General features: G+C 44.6%; 3 protein-coding genes across 5 annotated transcripts in view; 1 reads left to right on the top strand and 2 right to left on the bottom strand.

The window, feature by feature from the left end:
• KIAA0930 (KIAA0930 ortholog) overlaps positions 1-4417 on the top strand; it is a 42547-nt gene extending 38130 nt beyond the window's left edge. For both annotated transcript variants that reach the window (XM_065945276.1, XM_065945269.1), the window contains exon 10: positions 26-4417. In XM_065945276.1, the coding sequence (XP_065801348.1) occupies positions 26-66 (41 nt within the window). In that variant the 3' untranslated portion in view covers positions 67-4417. The remainder of the gene's footprint in view (positions 1-25) is intronic.
• Positions 1-27960, bottom strand: part of FAM118A (family with sequence similarity 118 member A) — a 343668-nt gene that overhangs the window by 277267 nt on the left and 38441 nt on the right. The gene's annotated exons all lie outside the window — the stretch shown is intronic.
• NUP50 (nucleoporin 50) lies at positions 7359-27447 on the bottom strand. 2 transcript variants are annotated; one of them, XM_065945250.1, is made up of 8 exons: positions 27085-27447; positions 23299-23377; positions 21196-21279; positions 18168-18354; positions 16444-17097; positions 13314-13395; positions 11756-11874; positions 7359-10894 (listed from the first exon to the last, which is right to left on the bottom strand). In XM_065945250.1, the coding sequence occupies exons 2-8, from the start codon at positions 23365-23367 to the stop codon at positions 10692-10694; spliced, it is 1398 nt and encodes a 465-aa protein (XP_065801322.1). In that variant the 5' UTR covers positions 23368-23377; positions 27085-27447; the 3' UTR covers positions 7359-10691. The 2 variants fall into 2 exon arrangements, with proteins under 2 accessions (XP_065801322.1, XP_065801330.1); XM_065945258.1 differs by lacking the exon at positions 27085-27447 and adding an exon at positions 26365-26811.

The following is a 27960-nucleotide window of genomic DNA, read 5'->3' as shown; positions in this document are numbered from 1 at the left end:
TCCACGCCCCCTCCTGCCGCCCTAGACATCCTGGAAGTTCGGCAGAAGCCCATCCTGATGACCTAGCCGTGTGCGGAGCCTGCGCGGAGCCCCCAGCCCTGCCCGGTCCTGGGAGTACTGACAAGTGCCTACCTGCCCACCGCCACTGGGGTCTTCCGGGACCACCCAGCGCCGGAGCCGGAGCCAGGCGGGGCCGCCCGACTCCCGGGGCCAGGGCCGACTCCACGAACACCAGCCCAAACTGAAGTGCCTCTTCCTCGTCCCTGCTGGCCCTGCTCCGGCCCCCATGCCCGCCCACCCACCACCCTCAGCCTGTCTCTGGGGGAACCCTCTGCACCCCGAGGAGCAGACTCGCCAGGAGGCCATAGGAGCGAGGGAGCGGCCGGTGGCCAGCCCGCGGACCCGCCCTCACCTCCCGGGAGACAGCAGGGAGACCGCCTGGCTGGAGCCGCGCCACGTGTCCAGCACTCAAGGAAGACCGGTTTAAGATGTGGTGACCCTGACCGGCTGAGTTAGTCCCGATCGTCTGTCCTCCCCAGCTTGCCCGCGGTCGTCTTTAGATGGGTTTCCATAGGGAGCATGGCTGTCTGCTGGCTCTGCCCTGGGCTGGGAATACCTCACCCCGCACCCGGCTCCAGACAGGCCCTTGTCCCGCCAGAATGGCCTTTGCTTCCAGCCAAAGAGCATCACCCACATACACACACCTCCAACCTGGAGACGGCCCATCTGCACCTCGGCTGGCGTGACCGGCAGGATTGGGGTCCTGAGGGCCGGAGGGGAGGGATCCTACCGACAGGAGAAGGGTGGGGTCTCCTGCCGGAAGGGTGGATGGTGCGCCGTGGGGTCGACGTCCTCCCAGGAAGGTTCCAGGCCGAGCCTCCGTCCTCTGGGGCCAGGGCAGGGGCTGGAGCGGCTTGTCTTCTCTGCTTCCCTGGAGCTCGTGTTTCCTTTGACTGGGTGTGTGCCTCTCAGGCCAGTCACTGAGGCAAAGAGGCACTGGCTTTCCGGCTGGTCAGGCCTCCTTCCAGCTCAGACGGAAGGTTTCCATCTTCGGGGACACGCCGTGCTCCTCTCAGAACCACGAGCCTCTCTGGGAGCGGAAACACCGCTCCTGCCGTTCCCCACGGGGTGAGCCGTCAGCGGGGTCTCTGCCGCTCTGCGTGTCCTCAGGGGTATCTGAAGGGTCCCTGGGCTGCGGGTAGCGATCCCCCTGGGGGAGGAGGGGGGAAGGAGGAGCGGCTCGTGTTCCTGTCCGTTTCCGTCCTTTGCGCTCCAAGGGTTTGCTTCGAGCTCCAGGAAACAGGGGGACTCCTTTGGGGCTTCTCCAGATTTTGTATGCTGTTATTAAAAGCGAGCTACTGCATTTCATTCTGCCTCAGTTTGCCCACCTGTGAATGGGGCTGATACCACCTACCTCACTGAAGTCTCCAGGGTTCCAGCGCACGACCAGGTCAGGGTGAGATGGCCAGTCATTCCGCATAGCTCAGCTCAGGTGTCGGGTCACAGGAATGCTTTCCTGCCCCCCCGCCCCTGCCCACCCCAACCCCAACCCCATCACCTAGGCCAAGAAGGGGAGCGGTGGGGTCAGGGCGAACATTCTCGCCTTCTCTGACATGCCCGGCTCACCTACGTTTGGCCGCATCTCAGCTCCTTGCATGATTTGACGATCTGACGTCCCAAAGCTGCGTCTTCCAGCCCCAGAGCGCTGGAGTAGAGCTTCAGGGAGCCGGGAGCCGGGCCCAGGGTCCTGAGACGGGGGTTGAGTGTTCCCTGGGCTCCTCTCTTCCTGGTCTTCTGGGTTCTGAAGGCTCTCGGCCCCGACCTTGGGAGAAATGCAGTCCTGACGCATCCCCCGGGGAAGGATGAGGTCGTTCAGCACATGTACAAGTGCAGGGCCCTCCCCATTGTCAACGGCGAGGACCCCGAGGAGGGGCCTCCCACTGGGGCCAGGAGTGATGCCTTGTAGGGTAACTGAGGGCTAACTGCAGGAAGGTTGTGTGCGTGCTGGGGTTAGCGATCACACCTCACTCGTAAAGCACATGAACAGACGCACAGCATGGTTTGGTTGTTTCCTATCCAGCATTGAGATAGTCCCTGGCATATGCAGGCACTGTGCTAGACATGTAGATAGCATCATCACCCCCATCTTAGAGACGAGAGGCAGCCACAGAGAGGTTAGGTGAACTGCCCGAGACCGAACATCGGGAAGATGAGCACAGCCCAGGCGCCCGGCCCCCGTGGACACTGAGCCGCGACCCCGTGCCGCCCCAGGAAGGACACAGGGGCCGAGCTTTCTCAGTCTTAAACCCTCCCTGGGGTACTTCTGACACTTGATCTAAACACGCGTAGAGGCGTTTGGTCACTAGGCACTAAGCCGTTACTCTGAGTTTTGCTTTTTTCAGTCCCAAAGGACATCAGTAAGAGTCACAGAGAGGCCCGTGACAGCTGGAACCAGCCGCCAACGTCCCGGGGCGTCTCGGTGTTGCCACACCTCACTTCCTGTAAGGCCATCTTTCATTTTCCAGGAACATGCCCGACTTACGCAACATGGAGGCGGCCAGAGCGTGTGGACATCTCTTAAATGGGAACTGGAATTCAAGTCCGGGGTTCCCTTGAAGAAACCTGTAACCTCTAGGCTTTCTGAGGACATTATGTCTTGGTCCTGCAGTCAGACCAGGCCACTGTCTCTGCATCTCCCAGCACCGAGGGTTCAGGCAGCGTTTAGTCTCCATTCCAGTGTCTGACAGAAGGAATTTTCAGTTGTGTGTGAAAACAACTGAGGCTTCTTACTTCAAACGGATATTCTTTAAAACAAATATCATTTAAAACATTAGGTACCAGAGAAGTTGTCCAAGAGAAGCAAAGTATTCTATAGCCAGTCATCTTGGAGATAGCATGGGTTTTCTGGTGAGTCAGAGCCTTGCTAACATTTGGGCTTTTCAAGGACTGTGAGCAAAGCATCAAAAATCAACTAGGTTTCCACCAAAGATGCTAATGACAGAAAGGCATGTTCCCGATGTGATTTTTTTTCCTCCAAAGACTCTAGCTAGAATCAAACCAGGATCTGTTTTTGCTGTTTTAATCACACAAACTAGTCAGTAGACATTTTTGAAGAATGATGCGAAAACATCATTATTTTTTTCTGTTAAAAGACATTCCAGAGAAAGTCCCTATGTAGTTAGTATCGTCTAATGACTGACATTTGAAAAACATATTTGACATTATCATGATACAGGCATTTTAAATTGCCCAAATTTTTAAGATTTACAGATAAAACTGTCAACTTTTTAATACACCTTGGTAACAGGTTCCACTGATAATTCTGTTCAGTTTTCCAGTGTAGCTGGAATTTAGTTTCAAAAGCCAAGTGTCTTTTGACAGTACATGGATTATTCCTGTTCAGGCCTTTTCTCTCCTGAGTATCAGAAAGCAGAGCTGTTTCTCTTTGAAAGGTATCCGCCCTAGTGGGACAGACTCTAGCAGGGATGCTATGCTAGCCCCAGAGCCGGAGTGAAGTGGCTTCCAGGGGTATCAGCTGTCCTCCGGGCAGGTCTCCTCTCCGGCCAGAGTCCCGCCCCATCCTCTTGGGAGCTGGGTGCTGGGGGCAGCGTGGCTTCTTGCCCTTGTCCTTGCTCACAGGCTGACTGGGCGCTGACATGGCCCCTGGATGGAAAGGAGCCCTGCGGCCCTTCCTTTGTCTGAGCCCTGGGGACAGACAGCCCCGGAGGACCCCCGGGGCCCCACGCAGAAGCCGAATCACTTGAGCACCGAGTGGCCTGGGGCTGGGTTCTGAGTCCACAGCGGGTAGAGCCTCCCAAGTGGAGGCAGCCGGCCTTTTGGAGGCGTTTGTGTTTACAGTTTTCTACCCCACCCGAGGCAGGCGGGCATCTGTGCGGCTGCGGCTCCAGCCCTGAGCTCAGCAGATCAAAACCCACAGCGATGCTCCAGCTCCAATGCGGGTATCGTCTCTCGTTTCCCCACTTCCTGAAAGTTGGGTAATTTAGGTGTAAATAGTAATCTTTTATGGTCTCCAAACGAATCCTGTGTGACGATATGTAAACCTGCAAAGAAAATCTGTGGAGGTTTTTCACGACTTTGAGGCTCAACTAAAATGATTTCTACAAAATATATTTTAGCAGAAACACCATGACGGCATATTTTGACTGTATTAGGATCTGTCGGTGGTATTTCCATAAGCACTGTCAATGGCTTCGGGATTAACCATCTTCCACATACAATAGGAATAATTTCTAAGCAGTAATTGTGGTTGGCTGTTAGCTGTGCTTTATGACTTTGCATTTCTTCTGAAAGTTGTTTTGCATGTTGGGTATTATTTATTTCTTCTTTATTGAATCTGTACCATTATTTTTTTCTCTAAAGGGTGTTTCGGATTAAATATGGATACTACTGCAATGTGTTAACTTGCTGATTGAATCTTAATTTTTTCCCCCAGAGATGTCTTAACCTTTGGAGCTTTCATACAATTTACTCTATTGAATGACAAGAAGGCCTGCCCTGGCGTTGGCAGGCCTGGGAGTTGGCAGGGAGGTCTGGAGGCCAGCAGCCGGAATGTGCTCAGATGCTGTACTTGCAGAATGAAATCACAGATATGCTGCAGGCTCGGCTTTTGGCCCCTATACAGCAGTATATAGTCTTTGAGCTATACTATAAAATTCCCCAAGCTTTTGCTAGAGAACCTCTTAAAAGGCCCTCAGAGAAGTGGGAAAAAGACGAATAAAAGTCAGGAGTCCCAAGTTCAAGTGCTGGCAGGTTCCCAACAAGCTGCTGGTCTTCCGGAAGATGGTTTTTGGCTCTGTTGCCTCCTAGCCTGTAGCTGTCAGGTCGACACTGAGAACGTTCACAGCCCCCGCAGGCCAACTCCGCCAGCAGGGTCTGCGGAAGGAAACCGCTCAGGCGGCGGGCTGTTTCTATGGTTAGGTGATCTCCGATGTCATCAGGTGATGGGCAGAAGGCCCAAGACACCACAGAAAGTTACAACAAAAGGTGGGGTGGGGGTGGGGGTCGGGAGGAACACATACAATCAGGAAATGGGATCATCACTTCAAATGACATCTCGCAGAAGGTCACTGCATTAGAAACACGAGCCAGGATCCTCAGAACTGGTGTCACCAAGGGCAGCCTGTACCTAGGAAGATGTGCAGATAGTGCTTGAGGAGGTGGCAGTTTAGTAGGTAAGAGGTGACTTCCTTTTCATCCAGTCAACCCCCTTTTCTTGTTGACTTTGAGAAAGTCTGTACCCGGGAAGCTGGTAGCTGCATCCGTACTAACTGCCTGCTCTCGAAGGCTGCCTCTCCGTTCTCTCACGCTGACATAGATGCACTTTAGGAACCACTGTCATGCCCTGGCTTAGAAAAAGAAAGTTGACTGGAAGGGGAAACCTTGAGGAATTTTCTACCAGGAGGAGGGATGAATGTGTAATAATCCATACAGTACCACAGTTCATTGTATATATACACGTTGAATGTGTGAACACGCTGTAATCTGCACTCGATTGTTAAAATGACAGGATGGTTGGAAAACTTGTATGAGGAAGGAAAGTATGTGTTTTGGGGATGATCAGACAAAAGATGTCTTTTCCTTTGTTTACTCCTTCATTCAGTTCTCTCCTGACTTGGCCTCCATGTAAGCCAATAGGCTTATTAACAAGACATTTCTTTCCTGTTTGTGGCTTAAGGAACCTGACTTTAATAAAACAACTAGACTGCTCCATTTGAAACATCATGGTTTTTAGTAAACTAGTGATATTTTTAAAATTAATTTTTATTGGAGTATACTTGCTTTACGGTGTTGTATTTCTGCTGTAAAGAGAATCAATTGACACGTGCACATATCCTCTCTTCATAGATTTTCTTTCCCATTTAGGTCACCACCCATCATTGTAGGGTTCCCTGTGCTAAACAGTAGATTCTCGTTAGTTACCTATTTTATACGTTGATTGTATTTTCAATAAACCACTTTGTTAAAAATATTTTAGACAGTTTCAGAAACCAGTGAAGCTTAGTCCTTTAATGGGCACACACATACCTTCAAGTCACACTGCGCAGGGAGCCCCATGTGGCTGTTCCGTCAACAAGCTCCATCTCCTTGGGGTTTTCTGAGCTGTGAAGAACTGCCACCTACCTTCGCAGACGCAGTGAAGCTGGACTGAGACATGTACAAAGGCTGGTGTAGTTCCAGGCAACTATGAGGATCACTGTGCCAAAGGGCATTTTATAGGCTATCTTGAAACAGTCATACAGGAACACAGATGTAGCCCACTGGTCCTCAAATTTGATGTGAGTCTGAAACAGCTGTGAAAATTCAGACGGCTGGTGATAAAATATTCTGGAATTATTGCTAACAGTTGTGATGGGCGTACAGCTCGGTGCATAGACGAAAAACAGCTGGACTGTACACGTTAAAAAGGAGAATTCTCTAAGTATGTGAACGACACCTGCCTCTGCTTCGGCAGGTGCAGGGTGGGCCCCCGAGTGTGATTCTGTCAGGGCCCTGGGTGTTGCTGCCGCTGCTCCTGGGCCCACCCTGCAGAACCACTGCTTCAGCCCAGCCATTCAACTGAGAGCCTCAAACAGGGCCAGCGTGGCTGCAACGCACTCTTCCTCTTTAGAGTACCTCACTCAGCGTCTTCAGTAGTTTCCATGAGATGTTGCCAGCTCAAGAAAAATATTTTGATGGATAACTTAGTCTTTGTAATAGTTTTCTTTACCAGAGACACTTCTTATAAATAAACTAAGTGAATAACTTAGGAATGTTTTAAAAATATGAACCTTACTCTAAATTACAGTTTACTGTGTTAATGCCTTAGTAAGTGATTTTCTAAATCACCCAAAACAAGGTTACATAGACTCAAAATAATTTTTTTCCTTGATCATTTTGACCCTTAAGTTTCACAATGTTCTCCTGGACACAGATTCCCAAATCCACTTACTTGCCGGAAGAAACCTCACCTGTTCAAACTCGATTCTTTGGAAAGTCCACCCAGGAGCCCACGTCTGGAAGGCTTGCTGCAAGCACTAACCAAGAGAATATGCTAAAAGCTTCTAGCACAATGATTCTCATCACAGCCAATGAAAGGTCCGTTATTCCGTCTAACCTGAAAAACAGGGATCCAACAGAAAGTCCTGAATGGCCTGGAATGGGTCTCATCCAGCACAAGAGATCCAAGGCACCTAGGGATCCAATGACAGGTGGGTCTGGGTCTCTCACCTCCCAGCCAACCCTCCTGTTGCTAGGCGGGCTTCCAGGCATACTTCACATGGCTCCTCCCGCTCCGGCGGGCTGGACGCGCCCTAACACCAGGTGCAGCAGAGGAACATAAAGTGTCAAACAAACACTGATTCTGTTTACTTTCCATTTATTCACATTTCATGGATTGATACACTTGCTCAAAGGGATCAATTCAAAAACTAATACACACCAAGATTACATTGTCTGACAATTCAAGTATTTTAGCTTTAGAAAACAGTTTCCTATGTAAAACAGAAAGCAAACAATTGATCCATTTGATATGCTAACAAGTTTCCCGTCTCAGCTACAACTGGGCCTGCCACACCAGACACACACACACACACACGCACACACGTGTCTGCCACGCCAGCGAGACACAGAGGCCTTGTGCTCAGAGCACCACACGGGAAGGAGCTGTGACAGGCCCCTCCCTGTCTTCTACTGGTGCTACAGGACAAAGCGGTTTGTACTCAGAGACCTCACTTCCAGAATGAGGATGACTACCAGGGGTTTGGGAGTGAGTCGCTTAGTTTGTAAAAATGCACTGCACTTTCATTTGGATTGTTCAGAACTGTTCTGAAACAGAATAACTGACAAATGCTCAGAAACAATTCATCAGGCAATTCGTTGACCTTTAAAACTAAACCAAAAAAGCCTTCTCTAAACTTCTAACAGTAAGGTAGAATATTAGTTTTTTTCCCTCTACCCCAGAACAGGTAGATAATTTTTTGGCATGCAGCATATCAAAAATATGATTTAGAATTCAAACTGTAAAACAATAATCCTTTTTAAAGAAAACCAGTCCATAAACAGACCTGTTCTTTCATGAAAAACACAATCTAAAGTTTGAAAACTGGACACACATTTTCAGCCTGTAACCTAATAATGAAAACAGCATAATACTCTTATTTTTTTTGCTTAATGGGAATGCTTAAAAGGAAGAGATGAACACACAGCAGTTAAAAAAAAGGCCATTGGGATATTCGGTATTTGTCAAGATACAACACAATCTGATTTAAAGATATATATATACACCCTTTAGGCCACATTTATGACACTCTCTCTATAGATTCTCAAACCAAAGATAAAAACTTCATCCACATTCAACATTTTAAAGCCTAATTTCTAATAACTTGGTAAAAAATAACTAAACCCAAGGGGTAGAATTGAGCTGTTAAACAGTGGGGACAAAAAGGCAAGCCCTCCAGGGGCCCAGGCGCCCCTCCCCCAGTAACATACATGGACTTAAGATTTTACAGTGAAATCAACATACACTTATTAGGCTCTTTTACACTCAGACATTAAATTAAAGTGGAGACCGGCAAGTTCCTAAAGTACAAGAGTGATTTTAAGACAATACCACATTTTGACTTACAGTATACATACCACATGTCCCCCTTGTAATTTCCACTCTAACAGTACAGTCTTAGCAAGAATTTGCTGGGAATGTTAGAAAAAAAGAAAGCCACACACACCCAGTAATTTAAAAAGACAAACTTTTTAGGATGGTGGTGGGGAAGAGTTAATCCAATCATGACTTTCATGCCATTTTTGGTGAACATTCCACATCACATGCAAAGGCAAACAAAATAATGCACCAGCGTTCCTATAGATAAAGAAGTCTCTGAGCCTGACTTTCTGGTGGGACAAGGAGCATGCGTGGCTAAGCTAGGACATGCTGATGAGGTTTGTTCCCCTAATTTCCTCGTCCTTGTAACAGCTGGTAACCTTGTAACCTAGTGTGAACAGGGCAGGGCCAGTATTAAGTAATCAACCACTTGTGAACTAAAATTCATCTACAACGAACACTCATGAACATTCTCATTTCTAAAAAGTAAAAGAAAGAACAATTGTCACTTCCTCTCCAGGCCTCATGATACAGCCGATTTCGATCACATTCCCTAATAGTGCATGTTATCTACCCAAAGTCACACATGGGGCCAAAGTCTCCCCATGGAATCAGAAAGGTGAGAATGCAGTAGTACAAGAATTTCATGATCAGTGTTGGCCCAACTACTTTACCTCAAGTATTAAAGAGTAATGTATCATAAAATGGTTTCCCTGCTCTCTTTACATCTAAAAATTGTAGTTTTTTTTTTAATAAAAGCAACTGTATTATCTACAGTAATTTTGACTATCTTTTTTTTAAAGTCAGAAGACATTATGTTCTAAAGAACAGAATATACAAGTGTGAGCCCTCAGGCACAGACCCTGAGCCTATCTGGTACCAGCATTAAATGACTCATGAGGAATGAAAGTGGATATTTAGAACATTAAACCTGACATCTAGTTTGTGTGACCAGAGTCGTCAAAGAAGGCTAGTGCTAGTTACCCAAAAGCTACGGAGAAGTAACATGGCTACCTTCGGTGCAACCATGGCCCCATCCCACATGGACACACGGAACATCTTACCCTTAAAAAGTAAATGGAAATTTCAGTATCAAATGTAGAATACACTGGTGTCTAAAAGTTAAAGGCAACGTTTACACACACAACTTCCTCTTCCATTACCTTATTGCATGTTTCCTGCTTAGTTCACATGGCTCATGTGTAATAAAAGCTCCTATGACTTAAGTTTAGAGTTTAGATCCATAGGATTCATCATGGTACAATTAACTAAGAGCATATTCTTTCCCTTTTGTTGTACGGTTTAACCCTTTTTTCTATAAGCGCTGTGACCACTGTCTGTGGTCTACAAACTACCAAATTTGTGCTTTTAAACCTCTTTCCTGGCAACCCCCCGTCCCTTTTGTCTCTAGGGGGATACAGAAGTAAGAGCACCTCATGAAAGAACCTACAAAACCAAAGAACAAGCTATTCATTTCCTCTTAAAATGAAAAAGCAGCTCTGGAATCCTAGTAGAGCAGCCTGTGGGGTTAAAGGCCAGCGTCCACACGGAAACAGCTGAGGACCCATTGCTGAAGGCAAGCATCCCAGCTGTAAAGTAACGTGGTAGAACAAAGCGTAGAGGAACATCTCTGCCACAGCGCGGCAGCACGGCTCATGGGGACACCAGCCAGCCAAGCCTGCCAGAAGGCCGCCTCAGGCAAGCTCCCCTTGGACGCACGGCCGTGAAGCTGTGCAGATGGTGGCAGCAGACCCCAAGTCCTGGATCAGAAAAGCCTTTGGGAAATCTAATCGATACCCTGATTTCAGTCCATTAAGAAATCACTTGTGGTTAGTTTAATAAATGAATGTAAAAATCTTCCAAAATTTTTCTTTCAAACGTATTTTACACATTAGACAGTTCTTAAGAAGGGAGAATGCAGTTTCTTAACACTTAACATTAAAGGTTTTATTGGCCTTTTAATATTAATCTTCCTCACAAAATTTTAAGTTATCTCTAAGTCCTAGAAGGTCAAAGTAAGAAGAGAAGAAAACTGACTAAGCTCGGGGCGCTGGGGGAAGCAGCAGCTTGGCGACAGCTCCTCAGCCAGGCATGCTCAGGCGTCCTTCTTCTCCAGCAGAATTTTGTGCAGCTCATCCGCGTCCTCGCTTGTTTTCACCCGAATCAACACGGGAACTGGGGTGGCGGCGTTCTTTTCATCAATGGGCGGGTTCGGAATGCAGACGATGAGCACGTTGTTCTTCCCTGTGCGGGTGCAAGGCATGCTGGGTGCAATCAGGATGTTGAGCAGTATGTTGCCTGCATTTAAACAAAGGGAAAAAATGCATCAAAATAAACTATTTTCCATGAAACTACACCTTTAATAGGCTAAACATTAAACACTGATGCAACACATACTTAACGGAGCCAAAGGAATGTCACAAAAAGGGCCTGGTTCCCTGACAGACTCCCTGACAGTACGGGGTCCCCGAGAGAGGACTGTGGGGCCTCTGGCAGGACATGGACTCAGCCCCACTGAGGAAGCCTTCTCCCCAAAGAGTGGTCAGCTGAGAAACAGCTCTGTCACAGGGGCCAGCACGCTCATGGGCAAGTAAGAATGCTGTGACTGCACCGCAGGTCAGCCGAGCCCACAGGAAAGGCGCTTCACAGCAGTCTGTTTCAGGGACACAGTCTGGTGTCACCTGGCACCCATGATCACTTCCCCTGAGAACCCCCACCCAGGCACTACCCCCTCCTCTCAGAGGACTGTTAATGGTAAAGCTGGAGGGTGGACAACAACGAGTTAATGATTCTTTGCTACATCAAAAGGATTCCTTTACAAGGTTAACTCCCCTTGAGAGTCAACTAAACCGTCCAATTTACCTACAGTTTCTTAGTCACATTTCTAGCACAAAGGAAAATGAAAACATTTCATTACCTCCTCGCAGTAGCTTTTTAATACAACGAGGTTTTCTTATGCACTATTACCCCAGCATTCAACTAAATCTGTAAGTACTGAATCAGTACAGGATGAATTTGGCCTGAACAATCTCTATTCTATTCCAAAAAACACATCAACATACTTGAAAATCTCGAAGACTAAAATCAGCAAAGTAGAGAGCTTTAATGTACTATGTAATCATGATTATTTTGTGCCACCTGAAAAAAAAAGGTACTCACCTAAATTGGTGTCTGCCCGCACTAACAGCTGTGTCTTCTGATTCGCTGTAGGTTTTAAATGCAGAGTGCCCACACCCTTCTCTTTAAATTCATTTTCTTTCTTGTAAAACAGTTTACACCTAAGGAGAAAAATAATCAGTATGATCACTCAGTGACATGTCATGAAAGCCACACGATTCTCCAACAGGCCCTGCTCATGCTTGTGTGGAAGCCAGTCAGTAAGTACAGCAGAGGGAGCTTAGAAGAGTCTTCTGTTGACCCAAATCAGGTCTGCCTTACACAAGGCAGGTAAGAGAATCTGATTAGACAGTCTACAGTCCCTCCTTCCTTCTAACTATTACACAGCAGGCCTGATACAATTCTTTACAATGGTTTCTGAAACTATCCTTTCTCAGGTCAGTAAATAATCACTGCCAAGCACCTTACACCTCCCTGATGCATCATTGGTCCTGAGCTCAAGAGCTGCTCCTGGTGCTTAAAGAACAGGAACATACAGGACAAACACTCTGCCCCTCACCCTCTTCCTATTTCTTATTTTTGAATTTTCTTTAGGACTCTTTCATCTCCGTAGGTTATTAATAAACAAGTCAAAACTACTGTGTGTTCCCTTGATTCACTATGGTTAGAAAAAAATCTTGGGTTAGAGTCTCTGTGGTCCAGTGGTTAGGACTTGGCACTTTCACTGGTGGGGCCAGAGTTCAATCCCTGGTCAGGAAATTAAGATCTCACAAGCCTTGAGGAGTGGGAAAAAAAAAAAAAAAAAAAACCAACCAACAAAAAAACCTCATTCAAAACAAGCTAAAAATCCCCTAAGTCAGGGTCATTCCCTTACACCATCTGTGTAATTACATTTTAAAACAGGCAAAAGGAACTGGTCTCTTTTTAAAAGTTCTCAAAAATAAACATTTGAAATCCCACGGGATTTGGTGATTTATACTATGAAAACTGCTGACTTACTAAGTCTGAAATTTTTGTATTAGAAAAACATATCCAAGGGAAGCTTTAAGGGCACAAATGTTTTTCAGTAAAATCTTTGTTAAAAAGCACTAATTTCATTTAACTGAGAACTAAAAATTTCCCTTCAGCCTTTTTCTGAAAGCAGCAACTCTCACTAAACAAAATCCACCCACATGCCAAACCAGTTTGCATCCCAGGGGGAAGACAGAGTAAAGTAAAGCCAAATCTAGAATCACTGACTTAGATGTCTATCTTTGTAGGGAAAGGAGGGGAAGAAAGGAAGGAGAAAAAGGGAGAGAACGATGAGGTAAGAGATGAGGACAAGAAAAGAGTTTCTAAAGCACCTGAAAAGCAGAAAGAGCTAAACTAACATGAAAGAGCAAGCTTCGCCCAGCAGGAAATTTTTACATCATATTATTTTTAAACAAACAGGCCCAGAATTCTTCCTTGTCCCAATTCTGGGAGCAGGCACAGCCTGACCCCAGGAGGGTTGCCCGGTAAACTCTGCAGGGACGATGTTGCCCGTGGGCTCCAGCGAGAGGCCTGTTTCCACGTCTCTGAAAATAAATTCATCAAGGGGGCCGCCGGGACCACGACTTACTTCTTGGAGTAAAAAGCATCGTCTTCTTTCACTTCAGTAACTACTACTTTCGGTGGCTCGTCACTCTCTTCTTCATCTCCACCTTTTGTAAAAACACCACCAATAAGATTCAGAACAAGAGCCTGAAAATGCGATAAAAGAAGTTTGCCCCCCCTGCCCCTCACCTGGACCTAAAAATTACATGTAAGCTGATACAGAAACTGAAAGCACAATCTAACTGTGTCGGGGGTCAAGGTGAGGAGGTACTTGCTGGATTTTTGTAGAAAGTCTTAGAACAAAAGTGTCCATGCTTGTATGCAGAGTGCAGGCAAAGTTACACAGAAAAAGTCAACACTCAGGTGCTCAGTTATACTCAGGTTGCCCACGAAAAGAAAAATCTCACACAGGCTTCTAGCACATGAAATTTCACCCCCAAATATTCCTATAACCATTTCTGCATCATGCCAAAGAACCAAGGAACGCAATGGCCAAAGACAGAGAAAATAAGCATTTTACAGGGCATGTTGTCAGAGAAATGAGTCCCAAGCCAAGTGTAAGTAACTGAAGCTGTGTCTGCATCACTACGCATCTGGACATGCTGGTACAGGGGGTGCCCTCCCGGTCTGAGCCCAAAGCACTATCCTTGACCCCAATGCCCCAATCATAAGGGAGAGTAAAGTCACTGGTGGACACAAATTACGATCCCCTTAAAGAGAAAGCAACTGTATAAAATTCAGTGATGAGCAACTAAGAAAAAGAATTCTGCTGCTCAAACAATTCAGGTCACAAGATTTAAATTTTAAGATGGTATGCCTGAGTTAGGCCCTGGGCATTTTGTTATTTTAACAAGTTCTCCAAGTCTTTTCATGCATAACATGTGATAACCACAGGGTGAGGAATAAGTGCTTTATGGAGGGGTGCCCTGCTGAGATGGAGACTATTTCAATTCAGCATCCTTTCTACAAACAGCAGAGTCCCTGTGACTGTGACACACTCTCTGTCTGTCTTATTTAAGACAGACAAAGGGAAGCTCTTTAGTCTCTTCTTTGCCCTGGAGGGCTCTTGCCTGAGGATACAGCTGAAGGCAGGGCAAAGCAACAGAAGGAAGTTTCCCTCCAGGAAGAAAAACAGTATTTATGGCCCACTGGCAACTGCAGTTTTCTTTCTCAAAGATCAATATGCTAATACCTGGGGAATGCACTTTTAACTGCTTTTAAGTCTCTATACAGACACTACTTGTTCATGACCACCGTGGGGTGAAGAGGGATAATGACACAACCCCTATTTGGAGATGTTCAAGCTGGATTTAGAAAAGGCAGAGGAACTAGAGATCAAATTTCCAAGATCAGTTGGATCATCGAAAAAGCAAGAGAGTTCCAGAAAAACATCTACTCCTGCTTTATTGACTACGCCAAAGCCTTTGACTATGTGGATCACAACAAACTGTGGAAAATTCTTAAAGAGGTGGGAATACCAGACCACTTGACCTACCTCCTGAGAAATCTGCATGCAGGTCAAGAAGCAAGAGTTAGAACTGGACATGGAACAACAGACTGGTCCCAAACCAGGAAAGGAGAATGTCGAGGCTGTATATTGTCACTCTGCTTATTTAAGTTATATGCAGAGTACATGATGAGAAATGCTGGACTGGATGATGCACAAGCTGGAATCAAGATTGCCGGGAGAAATATCAATAACCTCAGATATGCAGGTGACACCACCCTTACGGCAGAAAGCGAAGAATTAAAGAGTCTCTTGATGAAAGTGAAAGAGGAGAGCGAAAAAGTTGACTTAAAGCTCAACATTCAGAAAACTAAGATCATGGCATCCAGTCCCATCACTTCATGGCAAATAGATGGGGAAACAGTGAAAATAGTGACAGACTTTATTTTCTTGGGCTCCAAAATCATTGCAGATGGTGACTGCAGTCATAAAATTAAAAGACACATACTCCTTGGAAGAAAAGTTATGACCAACTCAGACAGCATATTAAAAAGCAGCGACATTACTTTGCCAGCAAAGGTCCGTCTAGTTAAAGCTATGGTTTTTCCAGCGGTCATGTACGGACGTGAGAGTTGGACTATAAATAAAGCTGAGCACCAAAGAATTGATGCTTTTGAACTGTGGTGTTGGAGAAGACTCTTGAGAGTCCCTTGGACTGCAAGGCGATCCAACCAGTCCATGCTAAAGGAAATCAGTCCTGAATATTCATTGGAAGGACTGAAGCTGAAGCTGAAGCTCCAATACTTTGGCCACCTGATGGGAAGAACTGATTCATCTGAAAAAACCCTGATGCTGGGAAAGATTGAAGGTGGGAGGAGAAGGGGACAACAGAGGATGAATTGGTTGAATGGCATCACCGACTCAATGAAACTGAGTTTGAGTAAACTCCAGCAGTTGGTGATGGACAGGGAAGCCTGCTTGGAGTGCTGCAGTCCTTGGGGTTGCAAAGAGTCGGATGCAACTTGAACTGACTGAAGAACAATGGAGAGAGTGGAGAGGCTGGGATGACGGCCTGGTTTGGGGCACTAACAAGACAGACCACGAACACTTGTAGAAAGGCGGCTACAACCCAGACATGTCAGTTTGTTCCACGAGGTTATGAAGTCTGTTGTTGCTGTTGTCCTTCAGTCACGAAATCACATCCAACCCTTTGCCACCTCACAGACTGAAGCACGCCAGGCCTTCCTGTCCCTCACCATCTCCTGGAGTTCGTCCAAGTTCATGTCTATGAAGTCTACCTATTTAGAGTAATGTTTTGCTATGTGAATTTATAAGCAAATATCTTAAAACAATTCAGTGAACATCCATGATGAGTTTTTTTCAATAAAATAAATTTTCAAAAAATCTTGTTTTCCTTAATATAAAGGCATGTATTTTATGGGTTTTCAAAGTTCCCCTGCCAGATGTTTTTCTATTATTTTTATATTCATAATCCTTATAATAATCCTATAAAATAGGTCTTACTCCATTTTATGAATAAGCAATCAGAGAAATTAACCAGCTTTACCCAGGATCACACATGCATCTAGGCACTAATGGAGTCTGGACATGAATCCAGACCCATCTTACTCACAAGACTACACTTTTCCCACTAAACATAAAACTCACATGAACCTAAAACAGACCTCAAGCACTGAACTGTGTTTACCTTTGCATTCGTTGCCGCCACTTTCTGCTTGGCTCTCCGATGTTTTAGTGGAAAATGGTGAAGAAACTGGTTTACTCTGGGTAGTATCTTTGCCAAATAAACTGGAATTTCCAGAAGAAAATGAAAATCCAGTCAAGGGGCCCGAATTTAAGGAGCCCAAAACAGAACTATCAATTTTCTTGCCAAAATTAAACGAGGCACTTGTGGCTCCTAGTGATGGGTCCTTGCTCTTTTCAGACACAGTTTCCACCTTCTGTTCAGACGTATCCTCCGTTTTGTTGACATGAAACAAAAATGGTGACTTTGGCTGTAATTTTGTTGAACCAAATAGAGAAGGAGGCTGTGCGTCAACTGATATTTTGCTGGCTTCACTTTCAGAATCACTGTTGCCACTGCTCCCATGTTGCTGTTCGATGCTTGCCAAGTACTTCTCGTAGTCTTTGAAGATCGGAGTAAGGTCGCAGAGCGGGTTTGTGTCCACGTGCTTCACGATCCAATCCCGCACAGAGCGGTTTAAGGCCGCCAGCTGCTTGTGATAGGCATTCCCATGGCGGGCAGCACCAGAGGAGGGAGGTTGCTGACTGTCACCAGTAGTTTTAGGAGTTGGAATCTTTTTATCGACCAAGGAGGTAGGGCCATTTATAGCAGTAGATCCTATAGAAAATTACTACACGTTTAAGAATTTATTCAGAAGCTGATTTAATTAAGCCATTCAGATCTTCGTACTGCTCTGCCTTCACATTTTCTTTTATCGTATCCCATTTTTGTTACAGTTCAAGATGCGTACATATAGTATTCAAAAACTAGTTATTACAAAAATCAAATCAAACATTTTACATGTATACATGAATGTGTGTGTGTATATATATATATATACATACATATACATATATACACACACACACACACACATATTTTTTCATATGCTTGCATTAAACCTGTCATTTTAAAATAATCTTTTCCTTCAAAAGGATGCCCATTTCACCTAAAACTGTCAAAATAGTTAGTATAAAACTTAACCCTCAAGATTGTAGGAACATATATTAATGCAGTTAAAATCTTAACAGAAAGTGCTTATTTTAATCACACTAAACACTGCCTAATTTAAATGAAACAGTATACACTCTTAGAATAATTTGCTAAGTATGATTCAATGAGTCAGGATCACTTCCAAGAATCAAAGATTTTAACCCACAAGTCCATTCTTTGTCACTAATTCCAAGATTCTTGAGTAATTTCCTCAAAGCAGGATGAGGCAATCAACATGTCCTGGGCAAACTAAACCACGCCTAGGAATGTAGGTGTGTGGCAGAGAGGAAATTCTTGGTACATTATAATGAATGAGGTGGAGGGATGGGAGGCCTTCACCTAGGGTCCACTAAGAGCTTCTTTTTCTCTTTTGATCCTTACGTCAATTTTGAGGTCATATTCATTTCACAGCTGAAGGAAGATTTGGAAGCTCAAAGGTTAAGGAACTTTACCAAGGTCACACAGAGCTGGTAGGTAACTGTCAGAACTGAGAACAGAACCCAGGCTGTTTAGGCCTGTGCTCTACTCACTCTGTAATTAGCCAAAAGCTCCCTAATTTTCGTCCCTTTCATCATTACCATGTTCTTGCTCCTACAGCCGCAGAACCCAGAGAAAAGCCCTTCCCCCAAAAAATTGCAAAGTTAGTTTTTATAGATTATGTTTCCACAGTAAGACGGGAAGAAGCGCCTACTCACCGAAGGTGGCCTTGGTCTCAGCTGCCGCCCTTGAGCTGGAGAAGGAAGGGGCACTAGTCACGCTGTTCCCATTCGACAGCCCTTGCAGAGGCTTCCCTCCAGCACCGTTACCAAATCCAGAGAACCCTCCTCCTCCAGAAGACGCAACCAAACCTTTAAATCCTTTAAAGGCCCCTCCACCATCAGACTGGAAAAGAAAGAAAGAGCACACGCTAGATAACTCTTTTTGTTTCCAAATAAGCAAGCAAATGGCAGTATTCTCTTGGCTAAATAGCACCCACAACCTTCATGCAACCAGCATGAACGGAAACTGTCAGAACAAGCAGAGACAATGTGGATTTTACTCATGATGAGAGATTTGCAATCTGATACTGCCTTCCTATAACAGGAAGGACAGATGGAATCAGAATGAAATACTTTTTAAAAACCTATTTATGATATAAAAGGTTAAAAAGACTAATTCAAATAAATTTATGGACTCACCAGCAGCTACAGAACTATAAATAAAACATTCTTAACACAACTAAATCCCAAATGAAAGACTTTTCATATACTATTCAAAGACCAAGTGCCTAAGGAAGTTGTAGAAACATCAAGTTAGGTTCACTGAAAGTATTTTACCCACTACTTACAATTTCCTATGAACTTCTGGAGCTTTCAATCTGTGTTCAATGTACAGAACGCTGATGCTTTGGGAATGTCTGGCACGCTTCATGAAATCCGAGAGCTGCTCTTTGCACTGAGGTCTGCACTGTTTCCACCTCTTCACTGTCACTCGTACACAACAGCTGGCTTGCCCCTCCTCGAGCCTATCTTCCCAGGCATCTTGTCCTCGTCACAAGTTCCCACTCTCAGGCCTCTTGCCAGTAGCCCCCATCGCTTCAACCTCCTGGAGAGGAAACTTACCAGAGCTGCACCCATCTCCCAGTTCCTGTTCTGAGTGGCCAACCAGTATACCTAGCGGTCTCCCTAGGGAACTCCATGTGGATGTACCACAGGCCCTGAAATACTTTTCCTAAGACAAAATCAATAGCTTCCTCATGAAGTCCCTTCCCCCCATATCTTCTCCATGAATGAACTATCAACTATCACTTGACTCAAGACCTACATCCAACCAGTCACCAGTCTTAAAAATGACATTAGGCCAGAAAAGAACTCAGAATAAAGAAAAACTGAACAAAGCCACCACAGAACATGCAGCCAAGTAAATTTATTCCAAGAATGCCACCCAGACTGTTCAAACAAGTCTCTCCTGCCTGACAAGAGACGTCCAGGTCACCAAGACAGGACTCACGGGTCTGGGATGTATTCGAGGGATGAAGAGCTGTTAAACATGGAGTGACTGCTGAATATGGAGACGTGATTTCAGTTCATGAATTATAACTCATATTTTATCTTTTTGAACACAAGAATGAAACATTTTGCCAGGAAACAGCTATGACAAACCTAGACAGCATATTAAAAAAGAGACATTACTTTAACAACAAAGGTATGTCTAGTCAAAGCTATGGCTTTTCCGTAGTCATGTATGGATATGAGAGTTGGACCATGAAGAAGGCTGAAAGCCAAAGAATTGATGCTTCTGAACTGTGGTGTTAGAGAACACTCCTGATAGTCCCTTAAACTGCAAGGAGATCAAACCAGTCAACCGTAAAGGAAATCAATTCTGAATATTCATTAGAAGGACTGATGCTGAAGGTGAAGCTCTAATACTCTGGCCACCTGATACGAAGACCCTGATGCTGGGAAAGATTGAAGGCAGGAGAAGGGGATGACAGAGGACGAGATGGTTGGATGGCATCACCGACTCAATGGACATAAGTTTGAGCAAGCTCTGGAAGATGGGGAAGGACAGGGAAGTCTGGTGTGCTACAGTCCATGGGATCGCAGAGTTGGACACAACTGAGCAAATGAACAACAATAAACACTAGAAGAAACACCAAAATGGGAAACGCTTCTATTATTCTCAAACGTACTACCCCACCCACACCTCAATCCTAGGAAACAGGTAAGACTTTGAGAATATCTTACATTTTCCCGTCTTAGCCCAATACCCACTTCCCTTGCTTTCCAATTACTATATTCATTTTTCCACTTCACACTATAATACAACTTGAATTTGTCTACATCTACCTCTTATTTCCCCAACTGGATAAGCTCCCTTTAAGGTACAGATGTCATATTTATTATCTTTTATATCTCCCATGGTCTTCACCAAGGGTATGCACAAGAGAACTAGGCATTTTAAAAAGCATTTATTAAGAACTCAATCAAAAAACAGACAAAAGGTCTAAACAGACTTCGCCCCAAAGAAGATATACAGATGATCAACAGGCATGTAAAAAAATGTTCAACATCGCTAATTATTACAGAAACACAAATCAAAACTACGACAAGGTATCACTTCACACAGGTCAGAATGGCTACCATCAAAAAGTCTACAATTAATAAATGCTGGAGAAGACATGGAGAAAAACATGCCTTCCTACACTGCTGGCAGGAATGTAAATGGGTACAGCCACTAAAGGAGAAAAGTATGAATGTTCCTTTAAAAAAAAAAACAAAAAAAAAACAGAACTACCATACAATTTAGTGATCCCACTCCTGGGCATTTATCCAGACAAAACTGTAATTCAAAGATACATGCACCCCAAAATTCACTGCAGCACTATTTACAATAGTCACCACATGGAAGCAACCAAAATGTCCACTGACAGATGAACGGATAAAGATGATGATGTGCTGTGTGCTCTGTCTCACTGACTCTTTGTGACCTCATGGACTGTAACCCATCAGGCTCCCCTGTCCATGGAATTCTCCAGGCAAGAATACTGGAGTGGGTTGCCATTTCCTTCTTCAATGATAAACCATTATATATTTTTAAAAGGCATTCTTGATAGATTACCTAAAAGATATTTTATTTTTAAAAAAAGCACTTATTGATCTGATTGCTCCCAGAGGTGGAAATACTCTACAACTCAGAAATCAAATTAGTGTTTAGAACCAGAAGCTGTAAGGAAACACTCACTTCGAATCCAACATTTCTACGCTTTGCTTTCTTTATGGCTCTATTCTTCAAGACCTCCTCACTGGCCACCGAAAATGTTCCCACCTGCAGGAGTATACAAATTAAAGAGCAATAAGGGCAAAAAGGTAAAATGCTAAATTTCTAAAAAGCTAGACCAACACAAACTGATCAATAACGTCTGGGTTCTAAGTACTGTTAATACTGATAACATAAATTATGGAGAACATATATTAAACTAAAGTTTATGTCTCTTATCTGTCAAATGAATTTGATTGCTAGTCAGGTGAATCAGAAATGTTTCAGAAACTACAAATCCAGACTTTGAACCATAATTCAGAGAGAAGAGTTTATACATCAACTTTCTAAGAAGACTAAGACCAACAAAACCTTGGCACAAAACTGTTCATGATCAACTCTATGGGAGAAGGTGAGGGTGGGATGTTTTGAAAGAACAGCAAGTATATTATCTATGGTGAAACAGATCACCAGCCTAGGTGGGATGCATGAGTCAAGTGCTTGGGCCTGGTGGGCTGGGAAGACCCAGAGGAATCGGGTGGAGAGGGAGGTGGGAGGGGGGATCGGGATGGGGAATATGTGTAACTCTATGGCTGATTCATATCAATGTATGACAAAACCCACTGAAAAATTTAAAAAAAATAAATAAAAGAGCAAAAAAAAAAAAAAAAAAAAAAACCCTGTTCATGATCAATTCTTTAAATATTTCAAATATATTCAAAGACATTACCCAGATGCCAAAGCTAGCATCTTACTACTATAGTTTTCAAAAACTAAGTTCATAATACACATTATTTTAAAGAACAGCTCTGTCCATTTGCCCATGATCCAGAAGACCTCTGAAGGACCTGGGACTCTAAGTGACCTGTTGGAAATTTGCTGAAAATGGCTTTACTTCACCCTTTCTTTTACCTTGGAGAAATGGCATAGAAAACTTGCTGTAAAAAGTTCTCCTCTATACTTATTTCAGATAATGTTAAACTATGGAATCTCTGTACCTACAGAAGGGATCATCTGACTATGCCTGACTCAAATGTAATATCCTTCCACATACATTTCATTAGAATCTATATCCAAATGCAAGTTCTTTCATTTCTGAAATATTTTAATGTCAGAACAAATCATTATGTGGTAGGCCCGGAATGTGACTGTAGCCTAAAACATGGAAAAAACTGAGTTACCAAAGACATGCTTTAAAAGTACCAAGTCAGTCAGAGTTGTTAAAAACACTTCTTTATAAACCCATACTTGTGATTTTGGTTTCCTTAAAAATATTAGTACACATATTTGTAAAGGAAAAATATTAGTACTAGAAAATAGATTGAGAAAGAAAGAAAATGTGAGTCGAAGAATTATCTTGGAAATGTTTCTGCAAACTATTTAAAATATATATGTACATTTTTTAACTTAGCACACTTCTTTTAACTTGAAAGGATAACTTGGTTCAGGCTTGCTCAGTGAACTGGCCTGGGAGTATCAAACTGCTGATGAGGCATTTCAGAAATGCAGCTGTGTTTTATTCTTTTTAAGAGAAAAATTAAAAGGTTTCCTCAGGAAAGACCATTTTTATTTTCTTAGGAAAGAAACTAGGCCATCTAAATTCTATTCCTATTAACCCAGCTGGGGGTGGAGAGTGTCTCAGATCTTCAATATGAAATAAAACAGGACTCTTAGAAGCAGTATAGTAAGGGAGGCAAACTCAATCTTCTAAAATCTAAAACTGCTGAGTATGGCACTCTAAGACAGTGCTGGTAAAACACTTTTCAAGTTTAGTTTATAACTAGATCATTTACCCAGCCTTCAATCTGGACTAAAACCATGGGCTGAGTGTGCTCAATGAAATGCTATATGAAATTCAAGAGGAAGATGATTCTACAAAGGAGTAGAGTATTGAAGGAACAGTTGTTAATCAAAAAGCACACCCATCAATTTCTATACTTAGCATAGATCATAAGAAACCATATTATTTCCAGTTCAGGATGCTCTGAAAAAGGCCTTTTATTTTTACCACAGTCTTCACGAGGAACCACAAAACAAATTTAAATTTGGAAGTAGCAGGAAATCATTCTTAGGGAAAGCACTTTTTACCTCTTCTGCTTCGTCTTCTTGATCCCAATTCCTATCTGTCAATTCCTTCTCGGCGATTCTTTTGGCCATTTTTTTGAACCTAAAAGTAAAAAGATTAGAAGTAGTAAGCTTTTGTTGTTAAGTCGCTCAGTAGTGTCCAACTCTTTGCAACCTCTTGGACAATAGCCTGCCAGGTTCCTCTGTCCATGGGATTTCCCAGGCAAGAATACAGGAGAGGGTTGCCATTTCCTTCTCTAGAGGACCCCAACCTAGGGTCAAACATCAAACCCATGTCTCCTGCACTGGCAAGCGGGTTCTTTACCAATGAGCCACCAAGGCAGCCAGTAATAAGTTTGCTTTTCCAAAACATGATTCAACTCTTACAATGAATTTTAAAAATTTACTTTAGCATGAGATGAGATTAAACCATCCCTGATACCAGTGGGCACTTCTTTAATGAGAATGGTATAACACTGTTAGGTTCCCAGTGTCATAAATCCAACAAAAATCACAGGAGAAGGCAGCGAGGTCTTCTAAGACACAGTGAAAAAACAATAAAACAACTCCATTTGGAAAAAAAATGCTAATGAAACACTGATTTTTTAAAAATCAGAAATCTACAGAACTGCCTAATAATCAACAAATACTCAAATTAACTCCATGCAAATTACATTTATACATAACCTGGCTATAGGCAAGACATTTTTAATATTTAAAATTCTCTTAAGGATTTTAGTAAAGTTTGACCTTAGTTAAGAATGTGAACGAGGCATTACGTTCACAAGATGGTCTCTGACTTCAAGGGTTCATCTTGCAAGTTTTCAAGTTTATGATGGAGGGAAAGCAACACTCATTAAGTAGAAACCTTCCTTTAGATTTTGACTTTTTCTCAGGCCAGCAATATGAGGTATGATATTCTCCTATGATCCTGGGCAGTGGCAACAAGCCACAGCTCCCAGCCAGCCAGCCAAGCCACCACAATCAAGTATACACTTACAACCATTCTGTACCCATATAACTCTTCTGGTTTTCATTTTCCGTATCGTATTCAAAAAATTACATGAGATACTCGACACTACTATAACAGTCTCTGTGTGTCAGCTGATCCTGCCCGACTGTGGGCTAACGTCTGAGCACTTTTAAGGCAGACTGGGCTGTGATCTTCAGTAGGTTTGACGTACTACATGCTTTTTCGACTTACAATATTTTCAACTTATCATGGGTTTATTGTGACATAATCCCAACATACATTGACGAAGATAGTTCAAAATATGATTAACATGAATGTTAAACATTCTTGGAATTCTTAATTCTTCAAAAACAAGCCATCAGCAGCAGAAACCAACATAACATTATAAAGCAATTAGCATCCAGTTAAAAAATAAATTTAAAACAAACTAACAAAAAAAATCGCAAAAAAAGAAAAAGACGCCATCAGCTCAACTTCTATTCAAGGCTGTTGTTGTTTAGTCACTAAGCTGTGTCTGACTCCATGTATTCATCCCTTAAAATTTCCAATTTATTTTCTGATCCTAAGATGTGTATCTGTTGCTATTAAAAACAGAAACAATCAATGGAGTGCCACTGTGACCGCTGTGCTTGGCTCTTCCCTAACTTACCAATTAAATAGTCCGCATATCTCCTTACCTTGCCCAGAGATCTACCAATCAGCCTGGAACACTAGCCAGGGTTCCTGAAAACCAGCCTAGCTTCCTTCCTAGTCCTTCCCCACTCTTATTTGCCCTCAAGACCACAACCCACCAGAGAAGTTTCTAGAAGCTCATGGTCATTAAGACACAAACTTATACATCACTCACTGGGCACAGTAAGATCTGTAAAATAAAATTCAAAGCCAGCGTTCCAAAGTCCTCCAAAATCCTATCCCCTGGTAGGATAATCCCATAGCAATTTTCAGCTTTTAATAAGCTCCTAATAATCTCTGAATTTTTCTTTTACCAAGTGCTTTTTTCTGATTACAGAATAAATGGCTTTAAAGTCCCAGATTCTAAAACATACGTGAGAATTAACATAATTTTGTCATTACTTGCAAATCTTTCTTAATGCCTCTGTCCCAAACACTTGGTCAAGTTTTGCTATTAATCTTGTCATTCAGAAAACAAACAAGGTACCCTTCCGCATAAATTCTTAGTAAACTTGAACTGTTCAGAGGCCAGGCCTCTTTGTGGCTTCTTTTGGGCCATTTTCCCATTCAGTAACTAACACCTCCACCAGAGGGCAGAAGAGAGGAGAAACTTAAAACAGTCATTTTTGCTATTAACTTAATAACCTAACTAGTTATTAACAGGCAAAAAGGAGTGGAGCTGAAAGTGCAAAAACTTTATTAAGTGTTACAATTGTAACACCTAACCCACAGCCACAGCTAAAGACAACTGGCATAGGCAAATAACCTAAATTAATATACCAATTCACTTCCTATTCCATATTTATCCAATCTCCATTTTTATCAAATCAATGAATAACCAGAGGGCAGGTATCTTTGTTTCACTCATGCAGGTACCTCAAAATCCACCCTCCTCCACATGATAGGTGGTCTAGAATCAGAGATCTGGGACACTGCAAGTTTGAGAAAAATACTACAAAATGCTAGCATCCAGTTTTGCCATGTTGTTGTTGAAGACCGTGGGCAAATTATTTCACTTTTGTGCCTCAATTTATTTACTTCACAACAGGGAAGTGCTGTGAAATTTAAATGAGATAAACAAAAAGCTTAGCTTAGAACAGGGCCTGGAACAGAGGAAGGACTCAATATATCTTATCAAAGAGAAAAGTTCTGTCAGAAACAAAGGCTTTCCCTCCCTAACTTAAAGGCTGTAATGGGGAAAAACAATTAACTTGAATTATGAATCGGGCTCTAAATAACACTTTACCAAATCCATATTTTATTTCAAAGCATGGTACTTCAGACAGTAACATTTCTTTGAAAAAGGAAAAAGTGCCGGTAAGGTACTTAGAACAAAGTCTGGTACCTAGTCTTTAAGTGTTAAGAACTAAGAACGTAAAAAAAAAGGTGGGCTTGTGGTTTAGAAGGCACCAAATCATGAAATGATTACGAGGTATGAAGCATACCTTGAGATAGGAAAATCGAAAACTTTCGGTGATTGGGGGAAACTTTATTTGTGCCGGATACAGGGAATTCTGTGATCTCTGCCAGCGGGGGCTTCCCCGACCTTGGGGTGTAACTTCAGTCCACGTCGGTTTACTCCAAGACGGAAACAGATCGGAACATACTTGACAGCGTGGTCCCCCGAGGAAAAATGGAACATGGGGCAGGCCCTCGGAGACTGAAACGCTCGAGGAAAACGAAATCCTCCAACATTGCTTCTCAATCGAACAGAGTCAAGTGATCAGTGGGCTGTGGCTGCAGTTCCGGAGGTGGGTAGTGGAGGTAGTGGAGGGAGCGGAGAGAGACGAGTACCGGGAGGAACAGCGAGGAAATACACCGAGGACGCCTCGCCAGGACGGCCCCTTCCCTCTCCGGCACCCGCCTCCGCCGGGGCCGCAGGGGCCCCGCGCCCGGGCCCAGCCTTCCCCAAGTCGGACACCGCAGCCCCGACAGGCCGGCCCCGAGCCCGGCCTCACAAACACCCCGCCGGGTTGCGTCGCGGCTGACACCGCGCCCCACCCTCCTCCGCTCCCTCAAGTGCCCCGTCCGCAGCCGGCGCCCCGCACCCCGCTCCACCCTCCTCGGGCTCCCCGTTTCAGGCCCGGGTCCGGCACCCGGGGCCCGGCCTCCTTCTTTACCCGGCACCCGCCCCTTCCGTACCGCCCAGTCAGCCCGCCCCTCACCTCTCCGGTGGCTGCGGCGGCCCTCGCTGGGATGTGAGCGCGGTGAAGCCGGGGTGCGCAGCGGAGAGCAGGTGCGAGGTCTCGGCCGCGGCACTCGGGTCTGAAGCGGCGCGCGGTCGTTTCTGGTGTGCTGAGAGCCTCGAAGGATTCGGTGATCGGCAACCCCTGAGTCTCAAACACCATGTCCTTCGGGGGGGGGGGGGTCTCGTTTCTCTGCGTTGAGCAGTGAGGGGAGGTAAGCCGTCCGTTCAGCAGTAGACAGCTAAGAGAACAGCGCCCCACACACCTCAGGCGGCCATTTTGTAAGTCGAATCGAGCCCTCACGACCAATTCGAAAAAAAAAGGGAGGAAAGAAACGCCCGCGTCCAGCTACTGCGCAAGCGCGCCGGAGCCTCAGTTGGCAGCACCACCAACGGCGGCGGCCGGGCCTCTCGCTGCGCATGCGCCTAACTGCTTTGGGAAAAAACCGTCGACGAAGGCGCGTCCCTCGTCTCACCCATGCGCGCGCAAGCGCACGTCCCATGCTCTGGCTTGGGCGGAAGTCGGCGCCGGGGGGCGGGGCTTGTGCGGGTCGGCCGCGTGTGGGACGCCGTGGACGCATTGGAGGCGGTCGCGCGTGGTTGGCTGCTGGTTGTGGGCGTGGCCGGGGTTCCGGAGGTCCGAGAGAGAGCTGAGTCTGTAGGGGAGGGTGGCGGGCGCTCGTGGTGTCGGGATCTGGTGCTGGAGGGCGGAGAAAGGAGCGGTCGTGACCTCCGGAGGCTTGAGTGAACTCGGGTAGCGTCATGTCAGGAGCTCGGTACCTCAGCCGTGGAAGAGAGCTGCCCCGTGGGCCGGCCACTTGCCTGCGACGCGCTGGCCGCGGATGCTCGGAAGGTC

The sequence above is a fragment of the Muntiacus reevesi genome, chromosome 1 (genome assembly GCF_963930625.1).
Source record: "Muntiacus reevesi chromosome 1, mMunRee1.1, whole genome shotgun sequence".
Lineage (NCBI taxonomy): Eukaryota > Metazoa > Chordata > Mammalia > Artiodactyla > Cervidae > Muntiacus > Muntiacus reevesi.
Note: the sequence above shows the minus strand (reverse complement) of the source record. Positions and strands in the feature narration are given on the sequence as shown.

Excerpts from the sequence above, each read along its gene's own strand:
- NUP50 (XM_065945250.1), bottom strand. The coding sequence starts at position 23,367 with ATGGCCAAAAGAATCGCCGAGAAGGAATTGACAGATAGGAATTGGGAT. Across the intron at positions 17,098-18,167 it reads TGAGACCAAGGCCACCTTCG|GATCTACTGCTATAAATGGC; the intron begins GTGAGTAGGCGC and ends AATTTTCTATAG. Across the intron at positions 13,396-16,443 it reads TGGCGGCAACGAATGCAAAG|GTGGAGATGAAGAAGAGAGT; the intron begins GTAAACACAGTT and ends TTTTTACAAAAG.